Here is a 21,722-nt window from a genome sequence, read left to right as displayed (position 1 = left end):
CTCAGGGGGAAGCTAAATTAACCTCTGTGCAGATACACTGTAAACAAGCCTTGCAAACAACACAGAAATCACCTCATTTACAAAGGTCTAGCTGAAAACATGAGCAAATATCCATATGTTTTAGTGGGATTGATGTTTCAAGCAATAAAGCATTAGTATTTTCTGGCTTCTTTTTTAGTAATAGCATCTTTGCAGCAGTTTCGTGTAACACACATCAAAGATATTTTGAAATCCATTAAATGTGTCTAATAAAGATACAACACATGCAGAAAAGCAAAAACACTTGCACTAGTTTCCTCAGAGACCTATCAGCCTTATATGCTGTTAAGTGAGCAACACAAAACAGATTCTAATGGGAAAGTCTTAAAATACGTGTCAAGTAAACATTGCTTTTGTTTCTGATAGACATGAAGATTTCCACTGTCTTAAACTTTGGAAATGTGTTCCTACGTTTTGGAACGTGAGACATGTGCCACAAAAAAAATTCAGAACATTTTCAAAATATAGAAGCAGCACAGTCACCATTTTTAAGACCAGACACATCACACAAACACATTCAACCCAGAAATTTCAGCAACAAAATCATTCCCCGTAATTGACCCAGAACTTTCTATTTTTTCTTGTCCTATTCACTCCTCAGCTTAGGTGAGACCAGTATCTTGAACATCAGACACTGAATTATTTCTGTAACAGCAAAAGCAATACATGTACAAATCAGTGCCATTTTTCCAATTCTACAAATATAAAATTGTCTCGGAAATGACAGCCTAAATTTGTCTGTTTACTTGTTTTACATAAAGATAGCAGCAGAAAGACCAAGAGGTTAGAGGCCAGTAATTGTCCATTCCTAGTTTGCATTAAAATATTTAGACATGGTGCTCTACATGCTCTCACACTTTATAACTTCACCTTAAAAATTAGATAAAGAAATTTTGGCATACATCTATACATCTGTACAGTTTGGAGAGACACACTAGAGTCCTTCTGACAGTAGGATACCACATTCCATGCAGATCTGCAGGTGAAATTGTGCTCTGATGCCTGGGATTAAGGGATTCAGCTGAACCTGTTTAAAAGCAAAATACACACATGAAAAGCTTGCCCATCTGTCCTTCCAACCAAAGGAGACTGTAATATCAACTGTAATATAAAATTCCATTTTATACTCTCTACACAGAAATATGACATTTTATTTTACCCGAAAAGGTTAATTTTTTTTTCCTTTTGAGCAGGTCAGTACCAGATTTCTGATGTGAATCAAGCACAAGCCTGTGAAAGACATGAATTTGCTTTCAGGGGTGGCCCAGGTCAACCTTTTTAAATGAGTTAGTGTTACAGGCATGTCTCCAATGACACACACTTCCCACTCTGCTAAACAGCTGAAATTACCAGTTACTGAAAAAAATAGCACAGGAGAAAAGAGGAAAAATAAATGGCTAGAGATCATGGAATTACAAGAAATGCTTAGGAAAAAAAAGGAAAAAAAAATTCTGTTTATTCACTCTTTCCTTTCTGCTGGGGATAATCCTACATGGATTGAACAGTTGCAAAAAATATAGGGTTTAAACATAATTTATAAACTGTAAAAATAACAGCAAAACCAATTTTGTCACGAGATTGTTGTAAACATAAAAAGTGCTCCTCCTGGGTAACTATCATAATAACACAGTATGCTCAAAATGGATTTTCACAACACCTGACAAACAGAGGTCTGTTTTTATTTTGTCCTTAAATCAAGCTGAGAAACAGCTGAGTCAATAGCACCAGAACTCTGATTTCAAATACCAACCATTTAAAAAAGGTAAAATTTTTATAGTTTCACCTGCTGATGGAAAATGCATTTGTGTTTATGTGATTAGTGAAGAAATCATCTGAAATAATCCAGTTTCTACCTTTTGCAACTATAAATTTATTGTCACAGTAATTAGAAAGCCTGTAAAATCATATGATATCAGTTTGAGGTTCCTAGGCCATTTATTAGTCACTTCAGCTACTCCTGCAGGTCCTGAAATGGGAGAGGGGCACCTCTGAAGGACAAATAATCCAAATTATCTCAGACACATATCTTCAAATTATACTCTATAGGTTCCTTCCATCTCCCGAGTGCAGCTGAGATTTAAAGGACTTGCAAATTCCATACACATGGGATGAAGTACAAAGAACTCCATTCTCAATGGAATTTGGGGAGTCAAGCTAGAAACATCTCTGCAAACTTTCCAAGCCAAAAATAAGAAACTACCACGTAATCAAAAGGAATACAAGATACAAGTGATAAAGGGCTAAGAAAGATGCTGCTGGGTAAATAACAACACTGTACCACTCTGAACAGTAATAAAATAAAATGAGAAATTCTTCACGGATCTTCGATAGTAATTTAAAAATTTCTAACACTCAAACAACTGGCATCAGAACAGCCACATTTTATGAAATTTTATTCCAGATTGCTGTAATTTACAGACACACGGGTCACATGTTTAAAATGTCAAGGAGTAAATTCTGAATTATTTTAAATACCTATAATTTAAGAGACATGCCTGACACACCAAATCACCTTTCCCATCTTAGCACAGCTAACAAACAAAAGCATCCTCAAGTACATATCTTGATGGCAGGGACACTTTTCAGTGGAGAATGCAAAAGCTCAGGTTTATACAAAGTACAACAGATGCTGTTGGATGCAAAACTAGTTGCTTCATATAACGGAAGCACAAAGAAATGCCGCCAAAAGAACAAGATCAGGCTGTTTCTCATCTAAAATATAAAACTAAAACTTCGAGACAAAGTTCACCTCTAAAAATTGCTTATGAATTTGTCTAGGAAAATAACCATTTAAGACACATGCAAGTTTTTCACAGATGGTTCACGTTAATGCTCACATTCCATGAGCCTTATGCATTAACTTGACAATATGAGATGTATTTCATACCAGATTTAACTAAGCTGCAGGACTCAGGATCTTCTAGCCGGACATCTGAAAATGAAGCTTCAGATGGCAACTTCTTCTGTTCCTCTTTCAAACTCTGTGCAATTTGCTGCAAAGAAAGATACACAATAATATTTTAATATCACATAACATTGCTTTGGTTACAACAATCCAGCATGCTTTTGGATAAAAGCATGCTGAATTGCAAAAGAAATCAGCTACACTCAGCTTCCAGTGTTTCAAAGACGTTTAGAAGAAATAGGCAGATGTTTCCAGAACAGTGGCAGAAATATTGCAATATGATAAAGATTCACAAATATATATCTGTGTAAAGCACTGCTCTTTCCATTTTGCCAGTTTTACTGATCTCTCAATTACGACCTATAAAGCCACCTAGAAAGAAAAGTTCAAAATAGGGTAACCCAGTTCAACACTTACTAGGATTTTAAACAGATCATTTTTTATGGCTTTATTTCCATAAATGACATGTGCAGATGGCCAGAAGTACTCTCTAGTTTATTCCCTGTGAGAGTTCAACCAAAAGCCTTCCCCTAACATTACTCAACATTTCCACACTTCAGCCTTTTCCACTACTTGGTCGGCTTCAAAGCAACAAGAGGCAGCAAGAATGGGCAAAAAAATGCATAAATATTTGAGGAGAACAGCACAAGAAACATTTTTGCCCTGTGCTTTTAACATTTTAATAATTCATTTACTAAGACAGAAGGTCTCTCTAAATAGCAAGGTTTTGAGGTTTAAAAGCAATCAAGTAGCAAGATGAATCTCAAACCAGGCAAAAACTGAAGTCTTATGAGGACATATGAAGAGCAGCATAATTTCTCAATTTGAAATGACCTTTCTCTTCCTTAACTGAAGGGCCATAGGACCTTTGTTAGAAAATAGGGCCTCATACAGACCAAACAGCAGAATCACTTGCCTGAAGATGCTTATTAGTCCTTAAACTTTCAGTACAAAGAGCATGTACCCAACAGACTCACTAGCTTCAGGATTTAAAACTCCGTGGATATCCCACAAAATTGCCAAAGTACCAACTACAGTACAATAAAAGCTTTAGATGTATGTATATAAATACAATATCATAGCAACATGAGGTCACTACTGGTAATTTTCTCACAGTGTTTTTTCTGTTTGCAGACAAGAATTGAGCCCAGTAAGGTACAGTCACACAATGTTAATGTCTCCCATAGCAAAATACATATATTTTAGGTAGGCAGGTAGAGAGGAGAGATAAGACAGACAGACAGACAGATAGATAGATAGACAGACAGACAGACAGCTTCTGTATTTTTTATCAGTAATGTTCTGATTCTGACATCATACAGCAGCTTCTCTACCAACTGGTCAGTGGGAACTAAGTCCTACAGTTTTCTAAGCACCATCAGCTATTCTGGCAGCTGGGTGGAAAGCAGAATACAGCAACTAAATTTGAATCTTGCCAGTCCATGTTGGAAAGGCCATTCTCAGTCACCTCAATCCTTTGACAGCTTGGGTCTCCCATTATAAAGTGAATTTGGAGGGGGATCTTTACTATGCTTTACTGCTTTCGTGTAGCCTTCATGCAGTTGCAGCTTGTTCTAGTCAAAAACTCATGAAAGGTTTCTCATTGGGCATTTATTTATTTCTGTGAGTTATTTCATTTTTTAAAATAAGTAGAATTAGTTTGATCCATTTTAACAGGAACATTGACTCAAATGGCTTGGAATGATTAAAAAAGCAGCTAATACTGATAAGAATCTGAGAAGGGCTTCTGGAAGCCATTGGTAACATGTTAAATTATCTAAAGCAAGTCTCCTCTCACACTGCCTGAGCACAGGGTACACACATGCCTTCCAAAAGCTAGTTGACCAGTAATTCTTAAAACAAACTTGCAGCTAACTGGGACTGTCTAAAGCATCTGTTCAATTCCAGCTCAACTAGAAAATACATTGGGTAATACCTATTACTTACGAATGTAAATAAAAATTCAGAAGCTTCAAGTTTTGATGAAACTATTAACTGTGAGAACTATTGCCATTGTCACTAAGTTTGACATAAAACGTTAACAGCTAATTCAGGGCCATAATTTAATCAGCAGGTGTCAATTTAAAAATGCCAGTAACACTAAATACAGCTAAGAAAAGGAAAACCCAAGCTGCAAAGTGCTGTATTACACAACTGCATACACTGCATGTACAAAGTCAAGGCCAATGAAGAAGCTGAGGCTGTACCTCCATCATTTCCAGCTTGTCAGGATAGGCAAGATCACCCGGTGCGGGCTTGTAGCCGGTGATGTCAGTCTGAATGTAAATGTGCGTCCTGTAGACAAGGCGCTCCTGCACATCTTCCAACATCTGCTTGACACCAGCTGCAAAGGCACCCAGTTGTTCAGCTGACAAAGGTAAGAACAGGTACAAATTGTTAATGACAAAACAAGCTTATAGAAACACAAATCTGAAGTATCACATATAGGACCATAAAAACCTGGCTTGCTGCAGATGGAGTCAGAGTATTTTTGGAACAGCAGCATGCAGACAAATTTGAGACAAACAAGGAATTTACTCCATGCTGCAGTTGCTTTGGCTCCCCAGATTTTCATTAGGCTATGAAAATGCAACCTCACACTGATGACATCAGATGCCTTGTTAGAATTAAGGGTTCTAATTATTTCAGACTTGGGTACATTACGTGGAATTTTGGTGGGAACAACAAAGCAAGGTGGCTTTGGTTCCACCACAGCCAATACCTGTGATGTGACTGTTGGGAGCTGATAAAAACAGATAAACCAATGCAGCTCACATTAAACTTAAGAATTATTGTATCAACCCAAATTTAAGTAGTAGTAAGACACTTCTTATGATAAGCCAAATGATTAAGTCAGCAAATTTTTGCTCATTCCCAAGAGTGTTACAATTATACCTCCAGCAAAGTGAACAATTCTTCATGATTACTGGCACAGCTTCGGGGACAAGGAGCTACACCGGGTGATATACCAGGTACCAAGGGTGATTTCTATTTACTGCCTGGTGCAATAGAGACTGGGAAAGGATTCCATTATGCACTGGTCGTACTATGAAATGAGACACCAGGCTTACTCCTATGAGACTTTGGGCTCTGCATACTTACAAAACTCCAAAATCTACACTGCTACTTAACTCCTCTGCTGAAGCTACAATTTCTAATCTGGGAAACATGACATTAGGAGAATTGAAAAAAAAATCAGTTTGCATTCCTTTATCATCATTATGCAGAAAGCTCTACATGGATGATGCATTAGCAGGGCCAAGTGAAGTAGTTTGTTAATTTTAAAAGTTAATTTAAATCAACCCTGGTGCATGCATATACACAGGGTGGATGCTTGCTAGAATTTGTACAATCTAGAGAAAACATGACTAACATCAGTACATTCCTTAAAATGATGCTATGCACAGACCCAAATATACAGACCTTCACTATAAATGAAAAAGCATAATTAATTTTACACAAACATGTCAAATATGAGGTTAGGTTAAGATCCACTAGAAAGAAATAAGCATCTAGAATTTCCAACTATGCAATTAAATAATTTTATCAGTTAAGAAGACACTTAAAAACAATAATCTTCAATCTATGAGTTACCATTGTTCTGTACATGATCCTCAAGCATCTCATTTTTGAGAATCCCACAGAGCTCAGAAAGTGTCTCTAAGTGAATGACATGGATGATCATTGGCCTCAGGACATCATACAATGAAAGACACAACTTCTCCAAGAGTTCACTATGAAGAAAAAATAAAACAAAGCAAAATACTTTCAGGATCCCCCAAAAGCAAAAGAAATTTTTATCACAAACATAGATTATTTTGTGGAAAAGATTTTTGAAAGGAGGGAGAGAAAAAAAGTGTCATAGAAGAGTTCAGACAGGACTGTTTAAAACATAAACCTGCTATTCCCTACAAAGTAGGAAAAGTTTTCCTTTTAAAAGATGTGGTATATCAACTGCTTAAAAATGGTGTTACAGCTTTTAATTAATTTTAAAATAAAATTTTAAAAACCCAAATAAACAAAAAAAGTCTATACAAACCAACCAACAACTCAACCTGTCACAAAGGGAAGACACTGCAACTTGGTTTACTTGGCTTCAGTGTAAAAAAATGCTCCTGCTGAGCTCAGAATCATAACCCAAATTTTCCCATGAGAAAAGGCTCATCTGATTGCAAGGACTCAACAGTATATTAGAATCAGGAGCACACAAAGAGGGATGCAGGAGGAGAAGCTTGGTAATGTTTTCTGTCATAGCTACCAACATCTCAGAGCACACTTTCCAATCTAACTGAAGTTACAATATCAATGCAGTGATACGCCACTGCATCCATTGAAGAAAAATTCATTGAAGAAATCCCACTTCCATGGATTTTTTTCTTTCATGTTCAAAGTGATGCATATCTTCGTTAAGACACCAACAGCATTCACTCTAGACATTTTTGCCATTGTCAATGCTCCCCTCACTAATCATATATGAGGCATTAATGCTATCGCCAGTAGCTGAAAATTCAAGTAATTTCCCAGTTAGAACTGGAAATATAAACATCAAGAAGTAATGAAGTAATCATGGTGCGATAAAGATATTGAGCTTACTGCACAGTTTGTTTTTTTCTAATTCACAAAAAATGTCTGTCAATAAGACAATGACACTTCAGTTCCTCAGACTGGGAACGAAAATGCTCATGAAAGAATACTCAGAAGAAACATTTTGAATGCCTCTTCCTTCACATCCTATGGCACCACAAGCAACTTGATAAAACAGTTAAAAGCAGAAACAAAAGAGAAAGTTTCACCAGTCTTATTATTAATTACAATACTCAATCTCAGATCTCTACTCTTGGGTAGAATTTTGGTAAACTCTTATCTCTACACAGACACCAGGCTATAATATCTCCAGAGCACCCTAGCACTGCAGAAAAGAAAATGAGGCCATGTATTATGCTAAGAGAAACCTAATAAAGTAGCTACTATTTGAAACATTTTTTTAAAAATATTTTATTTAGATGTAGGCAAAAAAAAAATAAAAGGGAAGCAAATTCTTAGGAAATCAGGTAATTACATTCCATCAAAATTAAAAAAAAAATGCAGAAGTCTATTATCATTCTTGGTGTGAATAGCACTAGTGACAAGATTTCTGGCTGAACAACATTTTACACTGATTTCAATTACGGAGGTTTAGTCCAGGATTTGGACTGAGATAGCTAAACTGATTCTCAAGCAAATTTATTTCAGTCACCTCAAATTCTGAGCATGCCCCACACAAGGCCACAAACCCTCATGAAAGACTGGGCCTACTCTGGCACTGTGGTTTATCTCTAGTGAGGCTTTATGCAGTTTTGGTTTCCCTTTAGCTTTGAAGGATGGGGAAGGTACTGGGCAGTCTTCTTTTCAGGTTACACATTTGTTCAACTTAAGATGCACTCAATTTATGACATTGCAACACTCAAAACCAGTGTCTTAGTTAAATTTATAGGAATACACTTTAGTTAGGAACTTCATAGCAAGGGAACATGACCTACCCACCTTTCAAAATCAAGCATCAGTACTAAAACATACCAGAAAACTGAAGGAGGGGCATAATCTATTCAATTGCTTCACCATTACAAAAAACTTAACAATACTTTTACAATACAATTACTGTGTGAAGCAGCAATCTGTCCCTCTTTTAGGTTTAGGCACGGGAGATTGGGACACTTGTCAGACATCCACTACCCTGCCTTCTGTTCAGCCCAAATATAGGCAACATGCAAATATTCCTTGACAGTAAGGGCAGCTCATTAAATCCTTCCAGAAAAATAGCTGGAGTTCATCAGCCTAACTTCAGACTGAAGCAAATGAAAGCACTAGTGCAACAGGCTATGCAAAACAGGCTGAACAAAACCAGCTGAGAGCTGTAGACTTCTAGAGCTATTTTCAAAGAACCTGAATATCTTTAACTCTTTCAGACTATCTAAAGAGCATTTGCAAAGATTATTTATGGAGAATGGGAACTATAAGCTTTGCTTGAAGAAAGAAGAAAACACAAGAACATCAAATTCTGACGCTAGAAGTGATTGAGATGTTTTGTCATCTTGCTAGTTCTTACCAAACCATTTGAACACAGCTCTGTTTGCCACAAAATACTGTCTGCTACATCACAACACACTAAATACAACATCCAGTAAAACAAAACCAGCATCTACCACCTACTCCAGTTTTGGTGTTGGTTTTGTGAAGAACTCATTGTAAAGCTGGTGTTCATCCTGGCATACATGGACCATAAAGGCACAACCACTTCGTACCTGTATTCACAGAAATACAAATACTTGATTATTAAATTATTTTCCTTGCATCAGTATCACAAGAGATATTAGAGGTATGATTACTATGTGTTATATACTGTGTTGTGATTATTACAAGTGGGATTAAACTGAAGGTTTGTAAAATTCAAAAGCAATGAGATGAACTCTAAGACTATGGTCTGAAAAGATATTACTAGCCAAATAAAAGCTCACTGTACAACTTCTGTCCCTTTTTTGTTTCTGAAATTTAAGTAACCACATTTTATGCTTCTTTTCTATCCTCCCCCCTCTGTGAGGTTTTTAACAAAGTGGGTTTTTTACAGAAACAAAACATGTGTGGCTTGAAAATATTAGTAGAATGTTAATGGTTCAAACTCACAGACAACAGTAACAATTCTGCATGTAAATGATTGAATTAAGTAGGTTCGTTTTTCCTGGGGAGAAAGGACTAAAACATGACAAAACCCTCACAACACATGACTACTTTACCTACCAGAGCACAATGATCTCTGTTATTCTGACTGGTTAATTCTGTAACAGTGCTAGCGATACTTGGACCAAGCAAAAGCTCCCGCTGGTCGAGGTAACATTGATGGATTTCATTGAGAACTTGCTGATACCTAGCCAAGAAATTAAAAAAGTAACTGCATCCTGAAGATCATTTTCTGGCACACATAAAATGCATTCTAACACCCTCTTTAGGTCTATATAATTTCAATTTTTAAAACTTTCTTTTAAACAAATAATGTGTTTAACAGTACCCTAAACAAAAGTAAATATTTTCAAAACTTAAAACTGTTGAAGATAAATTATGCAGACATACTCACTCTGGCATTTTTTCAGATCTTTGCTCTACTTGTTCAATAAGAGTCTACTCAAAAAAACAAGAGAAAGAAGTATTATCAGTAAATTACTTTTTTGTAGTAATTGGAAAAGAGTTCATAGTATTTTTCCACAGATACAATATGCAATCTTTGGACATTCACACTTGCACAATATGCAATCCCTGCATTCACACTAATAAATTTAAGCCTCATTTTCATAAATTCCTTTTAAAAAGTTAGTTACCAGCTACTTACTCTGACTTTGGGAGCAGCTGCTCTGAATTTCACATAAAACAGCGTGAAGGCATTGTCAGAATTTGGCACAGCTGAAGGATCCTGAAAGAAGAAATGAGTAATTGGTTAAAAAGCAAAATACTATATTTGGCTTCTAGTATATAATGGCTGAAATAATTAGGCTCTAAAACAGGGTATTGGTTGTTTATGCTTATGCTCCAGTGAAACAGCTCTTTGCCACTTCCCACCAACAAAGGCATGACGGTTTCAGAATTTAAAGTCAGATGGAAGAACAAAGCCCAAGCCAAGCGTTTCATCCAACAGCCTCTACAGGAAAAGGAACATTTTCAGTAATTATGACATGGACCTGCCAGAGAAGTAGTCATTGTTGGTCCTTAATATGTAGTACTAAAAGGGAACAAATTTCCCTTTTATCTGCCGGTCCCAAGGCAGAGAAGTTAAGTTTCAGCTTGCATTCAAGCTACAACCAGAATGTCAAGTCTTGAAGTAGCTCCCCCTACAGCTCCTCAGCCCAGTGGGGCAGACAGCTTGAACTTTAAACAAATTCTAGCACTAACAAAGCATAGCAGAGACCCAATTTAAACACCAAGCTTTCCTTCCCTTATCCCTACCGAAGTAAGAGAGAAGAGATGGTCTTCTTCAGAAACATGATGGGGACAGGAAAACTCCACCATCCTCACGTCCTATTTTCATCCCTGTGAGCAACCTCATATCATCCTTCTATAAACTTACATCAAAACCTCCACTCACATGTGTGCATCACCAAAGAACATCCAGATCTCAGTCCCTTTCCAGTCCTGACAGTCTTGTTCTGTTACAATAGGAAAACTCAACACTTGATCACAACTAAAAACACTGGTCCAGTACTGCACTTCTAGCAGAAGGAGCCATTTAATGTTTCAAAGTATACAAAATATTCATAAAACCCCCATGTACATGGGAAGGAAAAGGTCATGTGACTCTTAAAAGACGTATCCTTCCTGACTCAAAAATCCTAAGCAGCAATTAAAATCCAGAAATTAAGTTACACACTTCTTTCTGTAGACACGCTGATTATCAGAGATGTTCAATTTTGTTTAAATTCAGCTCAGTCAGGGCAATCCACTGGCATCAAACCAAGCTATGATACCTTTTTTTTAAAAATAAAACTTAAGTTTTGTACCAAACACAAAAAACGTTCAATGCCACTTAACCAAGATCTTCACAAGTACTCTTACACAAGTTTCCATTAACACTGCCTAAAATTCCCTTCTTTTTGGTGTGCCAGTTCTCAATTCTAGTATCTTTCAGTTTCACTGATTATCCCTCAGGACACCAAGTTTGCCTGTAATATAACTGAGCACAAGGTACACAATTATTTGGAGAAAGAAACAAAATGCATAGGAAGAGACATTCCCCTCTCCCTTCTGCTCTGCCAGAATAGTGCAGCATGAGACTATCAACATTTTAATGAGACCAAAAACCTCCCTGCTCACATTTATGCCTACATCTCCCTGGAGTGAGGGGGAGTAAACACCTGGACAGGGTGTCTCTTCCCTGGGACACTCTACCATCACTGTCAACACTTTAAACTGAAACAAAAAATACTGACAAAACTAACAGGAACCTGGCACAGTTGTTATCTGCAGCTACACACCACTGCAGAACAAATGAACATTTACATGACCAAGAGCACCCAAGAATACTTACTGGAATGTAATACTGAAATGATCATGGTATGAACTCAGAGTTGTGCTTTACAACTACCATCCAGTAACACCCAGCTCCTGTACACTTTTTTCAAGTATTCCCTTTAATATCTGTCTGTCTCCAAAGCAATCCACCTCCAAAACAAAACACCACAGTACCTCTATTTCTCTTGTGTACCTTGCCCATTTGGCAACACACCAAGAGACAGTTCAGAGCTCCAGTGCACACTCTGGTTCAGGAAAGCAACTGTCTGGCCATCTGGTGCCTCTAACACAGTCCTTCATCCATCCCTGGCCTTCACTAGCTTACTGCTCACCTAATTCACTGACTTCACCTTCTTCATTTTCCATCATTTTTAAATTATCACTACTTCCCAATCTTTTGGATCACTAGGTCTCTGTCATACTTGGCTGAGTATTGGACAACCTACACAAACACCATAGTGTTTGCACTGACCTATTTTCACAAAAATCTGCTGACACATTCCACTTTCAAAAATAAAAAAAGAACTGTTTGATCTTATAACAGACATTTCAGTACAGCTCCACTTCCCACTTGCTGGTTCACCTTACCCTTTTCATTAACTGGGTTGTGAGGTTCTGTAGTGTATTCACAGTGTATGTCTTGATAAGGTGCATAGCTTTAGAAAGGCATTGTTTAAACTTTGTCAAATATACAGGATAGTCTTTAAAATTTGGCTGAAAGAAAGAAAAAAATCCATTTAAAATAGAAATAGTAAGAGTCAAAAATTTATCAAAACTTAAAATACTCACATAACTAGCCAGCTTGTACAAACTAAAAGCAGTATTTTACAAAAATTAAGCAGAATAATATGTATATTCAATAAAAATTTCCTACATATATAGAGCACCATCCTTAACTTCTTCCTGTATTTGGCATAGAAAACTTCTTAAAGGGAAAAAAAACATTACAAAAGTATGAACACATAGTTGTGACAATTTAACCAAAAATACAGAATGACTTACATGTGATGAAATATATGCAATACAATCATCAAGCTTAGCCAGCATGGGAATGAATCCTTCACTGTTCACGGACAGCGTAGGGGAATTCAATTTCTTTGGAAAACAAGACAAACCATCATTGTAAGGAACCTAAGCACATTACTGTTGGTGACTAAGTTCATCAGACCAGTACAATTTCATTTTCTAAGACTATTAACAACGAAATAATACTTACAGTGTTGATATTTTCCAGCTCATTAAAGTAAGAAAGTTTCTGCTGGATGTTTTCAGCCAGGTCAACAAGTTCTGACTATTAAAGAAACAATAAATAAAAGAAAACTATCAACTTAGCAAGTGGCTTAAATATATATATATATATATATATATACACATACACACACATTTGTGTATAAAATTATTAAGCCTCCCTTTCAGCTTTTAGCACACAGCATTCTTCAATAGCTCCAAGTAACTTGCAACTAATCAAGTACAACAAAAGATGCAGAATACAGCAATGCTCTTTTGCCAGAGACTGATACATTATTTTCAGTACTGTATTCAAAATAATATCTACTACAGGTTTGTCAGTATCCCACAGAAAATGCTGCATACAAACAGCAGTGTTGCCATCAGTATTATGGAGAATTGTAAAAATCTTGTATCTCAGGACTGGAGTTTTAAAAATTTGTCTCTTATCCAGTCTGCCTATGAAAAAAAAAACATTCATTTTATCACTGTTGCAGCAGTTCATCAGGAAAAAGAAAGTATCTGGGAAATAAGCTCCCAACTTTAGGGATCTTGCAGAAAGGAGCTCAAAATATTTCTGCAAATAATATGAATTATTAATTCCAGTACAGTCTGCACTTGTCAGGCATCAGTTACAAAAACTGCCCTCAGCTTTCTTCATTAAAGCATATATTGACACATACTGAGTATTTGACTGCAGAGCCTGACACCCCAGGTTCAGGTGAAACACTCCCAAAAAATTAGGTCCAAAGCAAATGGATGTATTGTTACCACAGCTCACTCGTTTTCCCATCCCAAGAGAAAGAAACTGTCATTTAAGATGTCTTAGCAGTTCCCAGTAATCCTTCCATCAAAGATTACCTGCTCTTTCAAAAGCTGTTCACAGGCCTCATGCAGCGTTCCTGTCTTTGTGGACACAAAAAGATACTGTTTTTGCAGTGACTCCAGGTGCTGAAGGGCACTATTCACATCATCCAAGATAGCATCACACTGCTCCTGAAAGCCAGACAAGTAATCCCTCATCTGTCTAGAAAAAAAAAATCAACAGATAACAGAAGTAAAATTTCCCTTTCTGTGTTTGCAAATCCAGCTGCCTGCAGGGACACTGCCACCACTTTTCTCTCTCTAGGAACAGGAGATCATTTGCATCAAGCAAGAGTGCACAATAAGCAAATGTTTCATCACCTCAGAAATAACAGAGCTGAGGGTCTGGAATAGCCACTCCATTTCCCTGACATTCCTTACAGCAAGCCTACCTAGAAAGCAGCAGCTTGCGCTATAGCTGGTCTGGAGCATGTGAATACTGTCTAAATGGGCAGCACAAACACACTGACTTCTGCAAGCAGCCAAATTCTACCTGCCTTGCTCCCAACATGCATGTTAATTTGGGTCTCTTCTATGTAATTTTCAGTTTCCATTTAGAAATTACTTTTGCTCCCCTGAAGTAGCTGAAATTATCTAAAGGATTCAAAACTTACTGTGAGAATTGAAAGAGGCTTAGATGAAATAGACCCAGTGTCTAGTGTGACCAGATTTGTCCAAGGCTCAATGCAGACAAAACCTCTAAATGATAACTAGATGTTATGTCAAGTATTCAGCTTATCTAACGCATACAAAAATTAATTACACTTGGATGTCAGCTAAAACTTCAGAGTTCTGCTTTACCATGTACAAAGATGCAAGTAATGCAATTCCCTGTATCCATGTGCAACAGGCAAAGAAATTATTCATTTTCCTTCTGCACCTTTGGCCTCCTGCAGACAGCAGCATACTGGCCATCCTACAAGCCACTGTCCATCCACATTTGAGCACCTGTGTGCACCATTACGAACATGCCAACTGACAAAGTGCAAGCCTGCTACTCCTTGTAGGTTCTTAATGATCAGATCACAGGATCAGTATATGCCTCACCCTCTGCTTTTAAGAAAAGTCACATCCTCAAATGTCAGAGCAAAAGAGAAAGAAACAGTCCAAAGAAAAGCAGAGGAAAAACTGAAGAGGGAATACAGCAGCATCTCCTTGTGGCCAAGGGCAAGTTTGGGAAGTGTCAAAACAGAAGCCAGTTTCTATAAAAGCCACGAGCAGATCTAGCTATGCCATTCAGCTGTACTTCAGCTTCCCAAGGAGTAACTGTCAAAGTTGGAGGGAAGGGGTTCTCCTAAGCCTGATGGAAAAGTCAGTTACACAGAAACAGATGAGAATGGCAAGACTCAAAACTGGAGTTGAGCAAAGTGTCAAGGAATGCAGGGAATGCAGATACAGAATGACAACCACAGTCACTGGTGAGCCAAATGGTGAGAACAAAAATGACCACCAGCCACATCTGCTTACACAGTCTCACCCCCAGAGGATGCCATTCCAATAGCAGCAGCAATTGAAAAATCATAGGAAAGCTCTTAGACTGCCTTTGTCTACAGCCCTGTCTGTAAGCCAAAACTAATTTCCACCTGTCTAAATACACTGGGCAGTTCAGAAGGAAATCTGCATCCCCTTAACTGCTCTGTCACCTGGGTAACAGCATTTGGCAGTGAGGCACAAAGCCTTGGAAAGCCTCAGCTGCTCCCACACATTCCCCCCACTCCCCACCAGCTGAATGTGAACATGTGGTAACGTTAATGGACAAGATGAAGTCCTTCAAGGGTGGAACTGCTTATAGTGAAAAGAACTGAGGAAGAGCACGTACCTATACTTGGCACCTTCATCTTGATCCATCTGTGTTTGCACTTGAGCAAACCAGGAGAAGAACTAGAAGAGATTTTATGGTGTGAACAATATAGACATCACATGCAGTCAATTAAAAAAAATCAAATCTATGATCTATGAAATGAAGATGAGCTTTTGTTAAAAACAGAGCTGTTTCAGAATTCAGTTATTAATCTAGGAAGCTTCTTTCTCACTGTGGGTCCCTTCCAGCTGAAATACTCCATTCTATTCCTTCACTGAGTTAAAATAGTAAAGACTGGATTTCATTTGGCTTTACTTGCACAAGAACAAGGGTATCACATTAGATAGTGTGGGTTCTTCTACTTCAAGAGCAGTGCTACATTACTGAAGGGGTGCCTTATTCTCACATTAGATTCCACTCCAAATGCAAAAAGTACCTGTCACTTCAGAGCTAAGACTTCAGGGTTGTTTTCCCCCCAAGTTCCCCCTTATACATCTTGAAAACAGCCCAAAAGATTTAGCAAACCCTCCAAAAGCTAGGCAAGACACACAGAAACTAACAGCATTCTCTAAAGATCACTGCATCTTGGAGGTCATTCACATACCTGCTGTGCTGTTTCAATTCTTTCATCCTCCATCCCTAGTGCTGCAAATCCCTTCAGAAGGACATCCTCTGTGGACTCTGGCACTGCAGCTGTCAGCAGAACAGGCAGCGACTGGGACGTCAGGCTGCACAAGTCCTCGATGGGCAGCTGCTCACAAAACACCACAAACTTTGGTCAGATAACTCAGAGAATCCCTTCATAGGTGCAGCTCAACTATAAAGCAATCCAAAGCAGTAAGATGAGAAAATTACAGGCATCTACTTTTGAAGAAAAAAATGCAATGGACATTTTACCTGTCAATATGATAATCACAGACAATCATTAAGTTTAGAAAATCCTCTGAGATCACTGAGTCCAACCATTACACTGACAACTACAACATCCACACATTTAGAAACACCACACAGGAGCTGTCAGGTTTTTTTGCCAGACATTCAAGGAATATTCAAGACTGCTGTCATAATTTATTCAGAAGACAAGGAATAGCTCTGCTGAACAGGAATTATTTTTTAGTCGCAATTATTTTGTTTAAGCAAGAAAAACATGGAAAAAATTAACTACAGATAAATTGTATTTAAGTATGATCAGAGACTACTAATTAGCCTATATGGAAAAAATTAATTCAAGAAGAAAAATACTATTATATACATTTAACTAATATAATACCCTCTTCAATTACATGATGAAGAATTGTATGTTTTCTGAGAACATCAGTAGGGTAAAACCAGAAAACATTGCTTATCTCTCTACAAATTGGTATCTCTCTAGAAAACAACTCACTTAGTAAAATATTCCCTGCCTGGTAATATTAGTCCAACAGAAAAAGAGCCGTCAGTATTTCAACTATTTGAGAACAAACAGATTGACATACATTGTCCAATTTCCACACACCTCTCCACCCTGCCCCCCAAAACAGGGCTGACCCCAGCAGGGGAGCCAGGGTTCCTCTGGTGTCTGATACAGAGGGAAAGGTGAATCCTGCTGTTTCAGGACAGCTGAGACAACACTGTCCCAGGTCTCTGAAGAACTCAACGTCTTGGCTTTGCTATTGTCTTCACCGGCAAATAGAGTACCTGCCTTGTTGCAAAGCTGGTTTAGATCCTTAAAAACATCCTCTGGCAGCAGGACATCCTTCTACAATCATTTTGGATGCCTGCCAATATTTACTTTTTGCATTCTGCTGACACAAAAAAAAAAGCAACCAGGAAGGATTAAATGAAACAGGTGCATTTGAGGAAGGAATGGCATTACACTCTCCCTTTTGCAGTTCTGAGCTTTCAGACACCTGCTGGGAGCAGGCTTTGTTGATTTTATGGCACTTATCTTACACTACAATCCTGTTTAAATACAAACCCCTTCCTGAAAAGTGCACTTAGGAATGCAAGCATTCTGTTCCACCTCCCTTTGCAGACAAGGGAGTGTTCATAAATAATCACCTTTTCAGAGTTTGGAATTTTACACCGTGGGAGACCATGTCCTCTATGGTGCTGACAAATTATTAACCTTTTTAACCCTATTCCTGGCTTTCCTCAGCTCAATCGAGAGGCTGCAATTCGTACCAGGAAATAACGTTGGCGCCAGAAGCTACGCATTAGTAAGGATCAATTTAAGACCAAAAGAATGAACTCCACGACTGAAGTTCCCAACTTCAGCAGGACAAATGCCGGCGGTCTGAGGGAAGCAGCGAGGGCGGGCAGAGAAAGCCGATGGATTCTCGGGGAAAGCTCCCACCGCTGCCTCACAAACCCCTGCCACACAGGGCGGCAGGAGGCTCCTCGGGAAGGCTGCCACAAGAGCGAGCCCTCCCGAGGCAGGGAGGGCTGAGGCTGGGGACGCGGCTGTGGTCGCGACCCAGAACGCAAAGCGCGGCTGAGCCCCCCGAAGCCCGGCAGCGGCCGCGGCCCCGCAGGCCCAGCCGCTCTGGGCCGTCACCGCCGCCCGCCTGGCGACGTGGCACCGCGGCCACTCCCGCCCTCGCTCCAGCCCTCCGCCCCTCCGGCCGGGCAGCGCCGCCGCCTCACCTCGGCAGGCACCGGCAGGTTCTCGGCCGCCGCCTTCAGCTCCAGCACCGAGTCGGTCTGGCGGTCGCTGAGCGGTGCGGTGGGCTGCGGGCGGCGATCCCAGAGGCTGAGGCGGTCGCGCACGTCCCTGCCCGCGGGCGGCGGCTCCGCAGGCGGCGGCTCCAGCATGCTGCCGGCGGCGGGATGGGCGGCCGGGCCGGGACGGGCCGGGAGCGGCGCCCGGAGCGCGGCGGAACGCCGGGAGCGGGGCGGCGCTTCCGGGGGAGGCTCGGAGCACGCCGCGCCGCGTCGCGTGGCAGTGGCGTCATGGGCACGGGGCAGAAAGTGCGTCACGAGGGGCCGCCGGGCGGGTGGCGCCCCCTGGCGGATGGGAGGATCCACGGGATCACAGAGTAGCCTAGAAAAGATCTCGGAGTGTCCGGGCCAGCCTGTGACCAAACCCCAGCATGTCAGCGAGACCAGGGCCCTGAGTGCCACGTCCACTCATTCCTTACATACCTCCAGGGACCCTTTCCGAGAAGAAACTGCCCCTGATGTCCAACCTAAACCGCGCCTGGTGCAGCTTAAGGCTTTGGCCTCTTGTCCTGTCGCTAGTTTCCAGGGAGAAGAGACCTATCGCACCTGGCTGTACCCTCCTTTCAGGCAGTTTCAGAAGTGGTAAAGTCCCTCCTGAGCCTCCTTTTCCCCTGCTTGAACACCTCCAGCTCTCCCAGTCCCTCCTCACAGGACTTGTGCTCAAGACCCTTCCCCAGCTCCATTGCCCTTTCCTGCGCACACTCCAGCATCTCAACATCCTTCCCAAACTATGGGGCCCAGAAGTTGGACAGAGCACTTGAAATTGCAAAATACAAAGCTGTGTTTCATGTCAAGTACATACAGGCAACGTGTGTATTTGTGATTGTGTTATGTGTGGAAACCAACAGTGGGATAGTTATAAAGATGAATTCTAATAAATAACTGAGGGAAGTAAAGCATGGAAGAAGGCCTTTGAGCCTGTCCTTCATTCGCAATTAACTCCTATAAGTCTTAAGTTGATTTAGGAGCATTTGAATTAAAGAACTTTCTGCTTGTAGCTGAGTTTTGCAATAATAACCTTTTGAAGTATAATTTTAGAATATTGCTTGTAGTAAGGATCTTCAAAACTATAGCTTTAGAATATATAAAAAGGAAACATGCTTATCTCATGCCTTAACAAAACAGCAAAAAGCAGCTTGATAAAGGAAGATGAACATCAATTCAATGATTAATAGTTTCAACCAAGGAAAGCTGGACATCACTGTCATAAGATTTATAGTCCTTGCAATTAAAAGTTGGACACGCATCTGGAAGCTGGACCGCACCAGCTGGGAGATTTCTTTCTTCTTTCAGAATTTGGAACTCACCATATGCGATACTCCTTTCTAAGATACATCCTGAGAAAAACTAAATCACAACAGTATATAGAATTGTGACAAAAATTGGGAGTAGAAACTGCTGAGAAAGTTTACGAGTACCCCTATAAATACCTGTAAACCTCAACTATCAGTGTGCAGTTGAAGGGAAAACTTCCCCCACTGTACCCAGCGTTGCGTTGCTCATACTTAACCATATTAATTAATAAATTGATTGTTGCTTGAATATTGGCCTAGTGAAGCTCTCATTTATAACAAAATGCAGCTTTACCAGTGCCAGGTACAGGCAGACAGTCCCTGCCCTGGTCCTGCTGGCCATACAGGACAGGATGCCATTGGCCTTCTCGGCTACCTGGGCACACTCCGGCTCACGTTCAGCTGAGATCCTGAACTCCTATTTCAGCGTTTTGGTGCCTTTATGACTTAGCAGTCAATTCCAGTCCATCTTGTCCAGTTATACCTCTGCAGCTTCCCCACAGATTAACTGGTACAGTGCAGTTACTGTCACTCCAAACTGGCAAACTTCTCAAAGTATTTGAAACTTCAAAACTGAAAGCAGTTCTAAGTCATCACACTTTACATTTTAATGCTTTTAACAGGCTTGAAAAACATATACTTTACTTACACAGCATATAAAAATATTTACACTTTTTTTATTAAAGCACAGAAACAGTTGTAAGGGGAAACACTGCACATCAGCATACCCCTATATATAGAAAATGTTTTACCTTAGGAAAGAAAGTGCCTTGTGCATTTAAAAATTCTATTTGTGAATTCAAAATTAGTCATTTTAAGTGATTACAGCAATTTTAATTTCTCAATGAAACTTCTTTAAGTGGAATGCATGATTCTATGAAAAGTATGTAAAAGATTAACACAAGGCCACAAAAATCCAAAGGTATGGATCCTGCTTTGCTGCCCTCTGTAAACACAGAAGGTCCATCCTGCAATTTGCATCTCACATACTCCTTTCTCCTGGAATTCAACAACAGCACTTAAGAAGCTTGATGTAACTGTTGAGTTAACAGCCCTGAAGTTTTGATATACCTTTAAGCCTAAAGGTAATGTTTATAGGAGCTGTGGTTGATTCCTACATCAAGTGTTTCCTTGCATGTAACAGCAGCTTGAGTATCTTTGGTATATGAAAGTGTTCACTAGTTCTGGACTTGGGGGTCTTTTTAAAGGAGGAAATCAGTCTTTATAGGAGATTTACTTTTGGAGGGGTTGGTTCTTGGCACATAGGCACCCACATAACAGAGCCTGACTGCTTAGTGTAAAACAGTCAGTAACCAATAATTCTTCCCAAGGATGGAATAGGCATGGAAAGTTTCTCTGCAAGATCAGCAGATGGGCATGAACTTGTTTGAACTTCATTCCTACTAGCAATTTCCATATGAATATGTTTAAGAAGCACTTATGCTGAAATCAAGAATTATACATGGAAGAAAAAAAAAAACTTTCTTCAAGCTATGCAAAACTGTCAACTGTAGCAACCACACTTGCTAATGAAGCTGGATTATTCCCAGAAAATTTTGCAGACATCTCAGGACTTAGAACATAGGAACGCTTCAAAACCAGAAACAGATTTTATACTGCAGTAGTTATTTTGCCAACCTGAACGCCAGCAAAGATGTCTTGTGACACTTCCAGTTAACTGGAAGCTTTAAGCTATTACAATCAAATTGTATACATTTCTGAAAGCAGGAAAAGCCCAACTCCTCAGTTCTGCTTATCTTCCCTTACAGAAATACTTTTTTCCTTTACAGAAATATTTTTCTTTTCCTTCCTTTATGGAAATCTATGGAAATAAAGAAAAAAACCTTTTCTTTGACTCTTA

The 21,722-nt window shown here is 39.4% G+C and overlaps 1 protein-coding gene across 1 annotated transcript in view; it reads right to left on the bottom strand.

Moving 5' to 3' along the window:
* Positions 1-18,708, bottom strand: part of COG3 (component of oligomeric golgi complex 3) — a 30,680-nt gene extending 11,972 nt beyond the window's left edge. The window contains exons 1-15 of the mRNA XM_030951518.1: positions 18,495-18,708; positions 16,474-16,620; positions 15,888-15,949; positions 14,066-14,231; positions 13,194-13,268; positions 12,980-13,072; positions 12,566-12,691; positions 10,305-10,385; positions 10,053-10,096; positions 9,719-9,845; positions 9,134-9,225; positions 6,539-6,678; positions 5,152-5,312; positions 2,927-3,032; positions 942-1,066 (exon numbers count right to left, since the gene is read on the bottom strand). Of these exons, the coding sequence (XP_030807378.1) occupies positions 942-1,066; positions 2,927-3,032; positions 5,152-5,312; positions 6,539-6,678; positions 9,134-9,225; positions 9,719-9,845; positions 10,053-10,096; positions 10,305-10,385; positions 12,566-12,691; positions 12,980-13,072; positions 13,194-13,268; positions 14,066-14,231; positions 15,888-15,949; positions 16,474-16,620; positions 18,495-18,662 (1,713 nt within the window). The 5' untranslated portion in view covers positions 18,663-18,708. The remainder of the gene's footprint in view (positions 1-941; positions 1,067-2,926; positions 3,033-5,151; positions 5,313-6,538; positions 6,679-9,133; positions 9,226-9,718; positions 9,846-10,052; positions 10,097-10,304; positions 10,386-12,565; positions 12,692-12,979; positions 13,073-13,193; positions 13,269-14,065; positions 14,232-15,887; positions 15,950-16,473; positions 16,621-18,494) is intronic.
* Positions 18,709-21,722: the final 3,014 nt, after the last annotated feature.

The sequence above is a fragment of the Camarhynchus parvulus genome, chromosome 1 (assembly GCF_901933205.1).
Source record: "Camarhynchus parvulus chromosome 1, STF_HiC, whole genome shotgun sequence".
NCBI lineage: Eukaryota > Metazoa > Chordata > Aves > Passeriformes > Thraupidae > Camarhynchus > Camarhynchus parvulus.
Note: the sequence above shows the minus strand (reverse complement) of the source record. Positions and strands in the feature narration are given on the sequence as shown.